Source organism: Haliotis cracherodii, unplaced genomic scaffold, assembly GCF_022045235.1.
Source record: "Haliotis cracherodii isolate W230 unplaced genomic scaffold, xgHalCrac1.p SCAF_6, whole genome shotgun sequence".
In the NCBI taxonomy this organism is placed as follows: Eukaryota; Metazoa; Mollusca; class Gastropoda; order Lepetellida; family Haliotidae; genus Haliotis; species Haliotis cracherodii.
This window is the reverse complement of record NW_027266319.1, coordinates 65,724,036-65,734,171: the sequence shown is the minus strand read 5'-3', so window position 1 is coordinate 65,734,171 and position 10,136 is coordinate 65,724,036. Positions and strand designations below refer to the sequence as shown.

The 10,136-nt window shown below is 44.1% G+C and overlaps 1 protein-coding gene across 1 annotated transcript; it reads left to right on the top strand.

Annotated features, from left to right (window-relative positions):
- The first annotated feature begins 2,206 nt into the window (after positions 1-2,206).
- LOC139446152 (uncharacterized) lies at positions 2,207-9,688 on the top strand. The gene is made up of 4 exons (XM_071227450.1): positions 2,207-2,293; positions 5,325-5,476; positions 7,393-7,487; positions 9,316-9,688. The coding sequence occupies exons 2-4, from the start codon at positions 5,325-5,327 to the stop codon at positions 9,564-9,566; spliced, it is 498 nt and encodes a 165-aa protein (XP_071083551.1). The 5' UTR covers positions 2,207-2,293; the 3' UTR covers positions 9,567-9,688.
- Positions 9,689-10,136: the final 448 nt, after the last annotated feature.

Below are 10,136 nucleotides of genomic sequence, written 5' to 3'. Positions count from 1 at the left end.
AGTGAGCTAGCACTATAAATCGGCATCAGTCGGACTAGTACAAGCAGCCACACACACATACACACACACGTACATGCATGTCGCTATATATGTGCAATAATCTTGGACTTTTAACCCAATTTCACCTCACCTCACCTCACCTCACCTCCACCCTAGCCTAAAACCAAAGCGGTAGTTACGGTCCACGTTCTAGCTACGAGGCTATCGAGTGAATCATATCAACCAACGGTTACGCTTGGCTAAATATAGACTTGGCCAAGTGATAATATAGCATGTCAGAAGAGACTGTCATTGAGGCAGACTGAAAGTAGTTTCCACTTCTAGTGGTAGAGCGTCTGCCTGGAGAGCGGAAGGTCGGGAGTTCGATCCCCGACCGCTTCCTATCAAAAGACGTTAAAAGATGTTATTTGTTGTTAACCCGCCTGACACTGGTGCTAAAACAAGGACTGGTCGGCTTGGAGTCAGCATACTGTGTTTGAGTGGGGTATCTATGTTAAACTGCAACATGGTATTTCAGTGGGCTAGCACTATAGAATCGGCATTAGTCCGGACTATTACAAGCAGCCAGACCCGTGAAGATCCGGGTTAGAATAGGTCTTCAGCAAGCCATGCTTGCCGTAAAAGGCGACTATGCTTGTCGTAAGAGGCGACTAACGGGATCGGGTGTTCAGGCGGGCTGACTTGGTTGATGCATGTAATCGATCCCGATTGCGTGGATCGATGCCCAGGATGTCAATCACTAGTTTGTCTGTTCCAGACTCGATTATTTACAGACCGCCGTCAAATAGCTGAAATATTGCTGAGAGCGGCGTTAAACAACACACAAAATAAACAAACAAGCAGCCACACCCACGCACGCACGCACGCACGCTAATGCGCGTGCATGTGCGTCGCTACAGCAATTTATGCAAGAAACATTCTCTTTGCAGAGTTTATTCCCTTAAGCGTGCCAGAATCCTAAGATTATGGGTCTGAAGCAGATTGTGACTGTTGGTTTGTCAGCACCTTACCGGTGCTAGGAACTTAGCAAAGTAAAGGTAGTGAATGAAGACCTGGATCACCGAAGATGTCTGGTGCTTGACCTGCAAGCATGGGTCCCTGGGGTCATCATCAAGGTCGTACATGCGCACTGTAAACTCAGGAGTTTGTTGACCCGGGAAGATCCGGGGTAGAATAGGTCTTCAGCAACCCCTGATTGCGGTAAAAGGCGACTATGCTTGTCGTAAGAGGCAACTAACGGGATCGGGTGTATAGGCTCACTGACTTGGTTGATGCATGTCTTCGTATCCCAGTTGCGTGGATCGATGCTCATGATGTCAATTACTGGATTGTCTGGTCCAGACTCGATTACTTACTGTCCGCCGTCATATAGCTGGAATATTGCAATGTGCGGCAAAACAACCCACAAAACGTATTGTAGCGACAAGTACAAAGAAAGGATTCAATTATGCTATGACGTCATAAAGACGTTTGAGGTCAACTTTCTGCACTGAAGATTGATATGTGTCATGTCTTGTTTCATCTTCCCGAGGCAAGGGCGTTAACTGACTATAAAAGTCCAGTAGACTTTTTTAGTCAGGTGATGCCCTTGTCTCGGAAAGATGATCTTGTTTCTCTGTAATAGACATGAATTGAAGGTTTTTGAATTGTATTTTTGTGTTACGAAGATGCTGGAGTTTTAAAACATGAAAAGTCAAAATTGGATGTTTCACCCATGAGGACCTTTAGTCTCATGGTTGGGCACTAAGCAGGTTTGTTTCGTCCTGGCCGGAGGGGCGGTTGGGTAGCCTTGTGTTTAAAGCGTTCGCTCGTCACGCCGAAGACCCGGGTTCGAGTCCCGACATGGGTACAATGTGTGAAGCCCATTTCTGTTGTCCCCCGCCCTGATATTAGTGGAATATGGCTAAAAGCGGCGTAAAACCATACTCACTCACTCACTCTCTCGTCTTGGTCGGTTCAGCCACCTGGGCCCCGTTCGACAAAGCGTTCTTAGCGCTAAGGTGATCGTAACTCCCATATTTTAACACTGGCTTACGGTCATCGTGGCGCTGAGACCACTCTGTGGAACAGGGCTCTGTTATAAATGACTCTAGTCGCCATGTGGCAGAAATTATGCCGATGCGACGTTAAGTTTAACTCACTGTAAATGACTCCTCCTAGACACCGGTCACGTGATGCTAAAGCTGTCAATATACAATTTAGTGCACCTAAACTCAATCGCGAGCAGACGTCACCAGCCGATTGTTATTATCGACTACGATCACTTGCACAGAGAGAGTAAGCCGAAAATAAGGTACAGTTGTTTTATTTCATTCTTTGACACTCGGTTTCGATTGTGTGACATGTTTAACTCTCGTGTTTGTCTGTTGACTCTCCATATCCACACAACTGTGATTCCTGTCCAGCTTATGGTCGCCATTGAAGCGCGGATGTAATATTAATTGAGGAGGTTGTATTAAACTATTTTAATACACCAGCCCTCCTACACAATTTCGCAATCAGTAATGTTTATGTATATTGTTTTAGACAATGAATAATCATCAATCTCAAAGTGTATCATTATAATGGGGTTTTGACTATTCAAACGACTTCTCACAGTCAGTCTATTTTCATCGCTGACGTAAATGCATTCATACGGGTATATTATAAATATAGAATATTGAAATCGCTCCCGTGTAATACCAATCTTCTGAAACGAGTGAACAGTTCTGGTATCTGAATACCTCGTCAGATACCATAACTATTCACGAGGTTCATAAAATATATTTTACTTGGGTACGAGTTTAGTATTTTATTTATTACTTGCAGTTTAAAACTTTTTAAACCTCATTTAATCGAACTATTGGAATTCCCGTCAGAAACTAGGTCAAGCTTATGAATACAATATTTCACTGTCGTGTGTGAATAAGAAGCCATCGATGCAACCCACAGCATAATCCAGTTGAGTTTAACAGTATACAACTTTAAACACATCAAAAGTTGACACATATAAATGTTATCAAATAGAACGGAATAACTAAATTTGTCAAATGTTGTTTCAATTTACACGGCAAAACCTTGTCCTGTAACGTCAGCCTAGCAACAAGGTTACTGGTGTCATCGAGTATGCATAAGCTCCTCTCAACGATGGCGATCTATCACCTCTTAACGCAATGTCACTGAACAAGCCCAGCGATGTTGAGAGCTATATTCAATAGTTGTTCGTGAAATTAGTTCTGCCAGGACATAAGCATGCGCTTCGGTAATAAACAATGTTTAAATACAGCTGTATATTTATTAAACGGTTGGTTTCTTCACGGTCGAGTAGAGTAATACCAGTTATTATTGATACGCTTGAAGCAGATACACGGCCATAACTCGCAGTATAAATGTTATATATGCGTGCCTGTGTATACCGATTGCATGTTATCTGTCATATGTCACAAGTAAGGATCAACCTTTGAAACTGTTAACTCATAATCGTTATATCTGGGCGTGTTGCTAGCGATCTGTCAACAATAACTAAGTTGTAAAGTTAGTTGGTTTGTTTGTTGTTTAACGCCACACTCAGAAATATTCCAGCTGTATGACGGCGGTCTGTAAATAATCGAGTCTGGACCAGACAATCCAGTGATTAATATCATTACATAGTCGCCTTTTACGGCAAGCATGGGTTGCTGAAGACCTAATTTTAAGTTGTAAAGAATACATGCCGACATGTCTTATATCATGAAAGAATCCATGGGGATTCCGGGCTACAATAGGTCCCAGGAACCTGTAATTCGTAAAAAGTGACCCAATGGAACGGTAGGTCAGACTTGGTGACTGAGTTGATTGGGAGCCATCGTACAGCGACGGCTTGGAGCGTTGCTCTCTGTATCAATCACTGGATTGTCTGGTCCAGAATTGATAACTTACAATTCATAAAAGAATCAAGCCTTGGAAATGGTTCTCTTATCATTCCCTTTTTAAATGGTATACTTATTTGATTCAGCGATGAAGTGTAAATTACCAGCGACTCATCTTTTGTCAAACAATAAAACGATCTGGGTTAGAAATCTATCAGCAACCCAAGCTTATAAGAGGCGACTATCGGGATCGGGTGGTCAGGCTCGCTGACTTGGATGATGCATGTCATCTTATCCCAATTGCGTAGATCGATACTCATGATGTCGTAAGAGGCGACTAACGGGATCGGGTGGTCAGGCTCGCTGACTTGGATGATGCATGTCATCTTATCCCAATTGCGTAGATCGATACTCATGATGTCGCAAGAGGCGACTAACGGGATCGGGTGGTCAGGCTCGCTGACTTGGATGATGCATGTGATCTTATCCCAATTGCGTAGATCGATACTCATGATGTCGTAAGAGGCGACTAACGGGATTGGGTGGTCAGGCTCGCTGACTTGGATGATGCATGTCATCTTATCCCAATTGCGTAGATCGATACTCATGATGTCGTAAGAGGCGACTAACGGGATTGGGTGGTCAGGCTCGCTGACTTGGATGATGCATGTCATCTTATCCCAATTGCGTAGATCGATACTCATGATGTCGTAAGAGGCGACTAACGGGGTCGGGTGGTCAGGCTCGCTGACTTGGATGATGCATGTGATCTTATCCCAATTGCGTAGATCGATACTCATGATGTCGTAAGAGGCGACTAACGGGATTGGGTGGTCAGGCTCGCTGACTTGGATGATGCATGTCATCTTATCCCAATTGCGTAGATCGATACTCATGATGTCGTAAGAGGCGACTAACGGGATCGGGTGGTCAGGCTCGCTGACTTGGATGATGCATGTCATCTTATCCCAATTGCGTAGATCGATACTCATGATGTCGTAAGAGGGGACTAACGGGATTGGGTGGTCAGACTCGCTGACTTGGTTGATGCATGTCATCGATCCCAATTGCGTGGATCGATGCTCATGATATCAATCACTGGACTGTCTGGTCCAGATTCTGTTCTTTACAGATCGCCGTCATATAGCTGGAATGTTGCGGAGTGCGGCGTTAAACAACAAACTAACAATACAACGAGTAGTCCACTATGTAATAAGTCAAAATATATGACGAGGTGCTGTTGATTTCGTTGTTACACAACCGTGTTTTGCCCATAGAAACAAATAGCATCGGCTGCTTTTGGAGAGAGTCATTCGACGATGAGAACATCGTCTTTAAACTATGGAAGACGTGTTAGTGCCCCTTATGTGCAGTTAAATCTGTAGTGTCGATGAAAGAAAATATTCATAAACTTGGTTGCACAACATTTGTATGTATTTGTGTAGATGTAAACATGTGTTACGGCTTCGAAACATATTCTTTATCTCCTTTTGACAGATGCGCCTACCGAACATGCTCCGACCTCCTGAACGGACGTTTATCTTGATGGCCGCCCTTTCCTTCCTGACTGGCAGCTGTGTCTTAACGCTAGACCCGATGCAGACCCACACCAAACCAAACAGCTCATGTACGAAAATAAAATCAAAGAGGCGTTGTATAGATATTGTTTATTTGTTTGTTTGTTCTTTAACGCCGCACTCAGCAATATGCCAGCTATATGACGGCGGTCTGTAAATAATCGAGTCTGGACCAGACAATCCAGTGAGTGACATTATGAACATCGATCCACGCAATTGGGATACGATGACATGCATCAACCAAGTCAGCGAGTCTGACCACCTGATCCCGTTAGTCGGCCCCTACGACAAACATAATACCTCAAACGGCAAGAATGGTTATGCTGAAGACCTATTCTACCCCGGACCTTCACGGGTCAGTTGTATTGGTACCGAGTGGTGTAAGGGGTAGACTTGCCTCGTCACGCAGATGATCCGGGTTCAGTTCCTCCAATGGCCGAAGGGGGAACGGGTGACCCAGTCGTCGTCGTGCAGTTGAAACCTATGATTGTGGGTTCGAATCCCGGTTCGCCCCGATTATGTTTCTAGGTTTGTCAGCACCATACCCGTGCTCGTGGGTTTCACCGAAGTGGTAAACGTCTGAGACCTGCATCACTTCAGGCTTTCCTCCCACATTAAGCTGACACGCTGTGATATAACTGGAATACTGTTAAAAGCAGCGTTACACCCAAACCGAACTCACTAACTCAAATGGGGTAAATGTGTGAACCTGTTCATGGTGTCCCCGCCCTGATATGAATGGAATAATATAAATAGCCTGCATGTCTTGAGTATTTATATGATCTTACACTTGCTTTGTGCGCACTGCCTGGCCAATCAGAAGAAAACTATACTTTGTAAAAACAATAAGATATGTTAGGTAGGTAGACTTTGAAACCAAGTTTTACATTTTATTCAAACGCTTTACATGGTGAATAACTGTGAAGTTAAGGTGTAATGTCAGGCCGGGGCGCTACCGCGTGTAACCTGGCTGATTGTGTGTTATTCCCCAACGGAGTGGACCATTGCTACTTCAGTTATCTTCTGGCTGCCTGAAGCAGAGGCATCGTGATGTATATATAGTCTGGAAGGTAATTTAAGGTACCGACGTTTACTACAATATCTGAAAAACTATTGGACCTACTCCAGTCAAAGTTGGTATGAGATTATTAAACAGTCATTCATAACTGGATATTACATTTAAAGACAATCGGTGCATGAATAAAAAATCTGTCTATTTAGCTATCAATATATTTCATCAACAACCAGACATGTTTGTCACGGATGGAACGAGCATTCATTGAAACAGCCATCTGCATAATGCTACCCCTGCGTCACAGGGCCATATGACACAGTTGAACCAATCAACTCAACTCGAAAGGGTGCACGGGAATCACGCACGCACGAACGAATACGGTGTCAGCGTTGGGCGTCTCAACGTGCGTGATTCCCGAGCACCCTACAAGTTGAGTTGATTGGTTCAACTGTGTCATATGGGTTCAGTTATGTCTGACTGTTTAATGAGGTAGCCAAGTGGTTAAAGCGTTCGCTCGACACGCTGAAGACCCGGGTTCGATTCCCCGCATGGTACAAAGTGTTAAGCTCATTTCTGGTGTCCCGCGCCGGGATATTGCCGGAATATTGCTAAATGTGGCGTAAAACCATACTCACTCGCTCACTAACGTTGGACGGTTTTTTAGTGTTTTGTTTGTTTGTAGTTTAACGCCTCACTCAGCAATAGACCAGCTATATGACACCGGTCTGTAAATAATCGAGTCTGGACAAGACAATCCAGTGATTGACATCATGAGCATCGATCCACACAATTGGGATCGATAACGTGCATCAAGCAAGTCAGCGATCCTGACCACCTGACCCCGTTAGTCGCCTCTTACAAGAACTATAGTCGCCTTTTACGACAAGCATGTTTTTTAGTGAGTCTGAAATAATGCCATGTATGCATGTATTCATGTAGATCTATATGTCCAACTGTACAGGTGCTGTTAAAGACAACTCTTCCCCAGCGTGAAGTCGGTAGAAACATGGGTCAAATCTACATTCTCGACTACCTGGCCTTGGACAATACATAATGGCGAACAACACGGTAAGACATGCTTTAATTGTTGCCTCTGTGTGGCTTAAAGGCACAGATGGCTCAGTTGTCGCAGGCCCTTCATTTCGCCGTGCAGAGTTGCGTCCCTTTTTCACGCAAGAAACTTATGATCGTGGATTCGAATTCCGGTTCGCCCCTATTATATTTCTTGGGTCAAATTTCTAGGTCTGTCAGCACCATTCCCGTGCTCGTGGGTTTCACCAAAGTAGTAAACGTCTGAGACCTGCATCACATTTGGTTATCACAATCACCCGGTAACGTACAGGTATTTACTTCGATATTATTTATTTGGTAATCGATGCGTTTACTGCATTGAAGCGCTGCCTAAATGGGGGTTAAAATAAAACTCACCGACTTCTGTCGCAGCGCTGGTTTAGTGTGAGAAGGCTTTGAGGCTGATAGGTCCTATACAGTATTGTCGGTGTCGGTGTGCTGTCTCTCTGTGTCGGATGTTAACACTTAGCATTCAATCCCACAGTCGTCTCGCACTCAGAGAAACAAGTCAACAAAGCTTCACTCTCATTAAAATCAGGCCTTAATTCACGCTAACGTAGCGAACACTAAGGTCTGATTTTAATGAGACTGCACATCCTTGATACTCACATTCGAGTCTTATAAAAATCAGATCTTAGTTCTCGCTACCGCTAATTACAAGTTTGTTTGGCGGAAGCGACAACTAAGATCTGATTTTAATGATATTGCTCACATCCTTTATTGACGTCAGATCCTTCATGGACGTCACATCCTTTATAGACGCCACACCCTTTATAGACGTCAGATCCTTTATAGACGCCACATCCTTTATAGACGTCACATCCTTTATAGACGTCAGATCCTTTATAGACGCCACATCCTTTATAGACGTCAGATCCTTTATAGACGTCAGATCCTTTATAGACGCCACATCCTTTATAGACACCACATCCTTTACAGATGTCAGATCCTTTATAGACGTTACATCCTTTATAGACGTCAGATCCTTTATAGACGCCACATCCTTTATAGACGTCAGATCCTTTATAGACGCCACATCCTTTATAGACGCCACATTCTTTATAGACGTCAGATCCTTTATAGACGTCAGAGCCTTTATAGACGTCAGATCCTTTATAGACGCCAAATCCTTTATAGACGTCAGCGCCTTCATGGACGTCACATCCTTTATAGACGTCAGATCCTTTATAGGCGCCAAATCCTTTATAGACGTTACATCCTCTATAGACGCCACATCCTCAACATTTCGATCACTCTCTGGTCTCTCTGCCCCAACGCGTCGTTTCATACCTTACCAGAGTTCGTATATTCCGTGCTTTACCATGTTAACCAAACGTTCGCTGACTTAACCATTCCTTAGCCATTACGTGTCCTTAATCTCATCATTTGAGATCACAGTCAAGTGCTATTGGAACATTTCTGGAACTGTCTGCCGAAAACACGGAAACCGCAGCGATAAACCACACAGACCCCAATCTTCCAATGAACCCCGAAGATCCGGGGTAGATGAGGTCTTCAGCAACCCATGCTTGCTGTAAAAGGCGACTACGCTTGTCGTAAGAGGCGACTAACGGGATCGGGTGGTCAGGCTCGCTGACTTGGTTGATGCATGTCATCGTATCTCAGTTGCGTGGATCGATGCTGATGATGTCATTCATTGGATTGTCTGTTACACACGTCTGAGACCTGCATCACTTTCATTTCTCCAACATTAAGCTGACACGCCGTGATATAACTGGAATACTGTTCAAGGCAGCGTTAAACCCAACTCACTCACTCACTCACTCACTCACTAACGATTAACACTACTTCATTATGTCCTCAGGCATGGCGGTCTCAGGAGAAGGACGCCGCCAGTGGACATCCAAACAGCTTCTTCTCCACGAGCTGCTCATTGCGTCCATATTACCATGGTCACTGGTCAAGTTTGGGGATGCTGTGTTCCTCAGGCGGCGGTGGTTGTGTGGGTGTTTTGAGGATGAACCAAGACGTGGTGCCCCCGAGGTAGACCCGAGTGCTTCTGCAGTTACAGCAACCAGTCTCTCCCGGGAACAGACCCTCATCAGTTCCATATGAGGAGAGGCCGGTCTTTCTCCTCTCCTTGCAAAGAGGAATTGCTTTTTAAAGTTTTACACAGTGCCAGATTTGCTTAAATAGTCCGTTAAAAACATCTTGTACTATGCTTTGCTTGTTTTTTTGCCACCTGATAAACAATATCTGTTTGTAATAAAATCATTCACTCACGATGCACCGTAATAATTCAGTCTTTTTTGTATGAACAACATGAGGATGATGTAAGCAAATTGGGATGCTTCATTAATAAATAATTATGATAATTAAAGTAATAATCAGAATTTGACCTCCGACGCTGTGGTTTTTGAAACAATGCAGAGAAAGCTTATCAAGGGAAATACGCTTTGTGGCACCAGGAATGCTTGTAACATTTATGCCACAGGCCACGATCATCCTCGTATCCCCACCGCGTGGATCGAAGCTCATGATGTCAATCACTGGAATGTCTGGTCCAGAATCGATTGTTCTCAGACTGCCGTCAAATATCTGAAAGATGGCTGAGTGTGGCGTTAAACAACAAACCAAAATCAAACCAAAACCACCCTCATGGCCAAAACCGGGAAATAAGGTTTG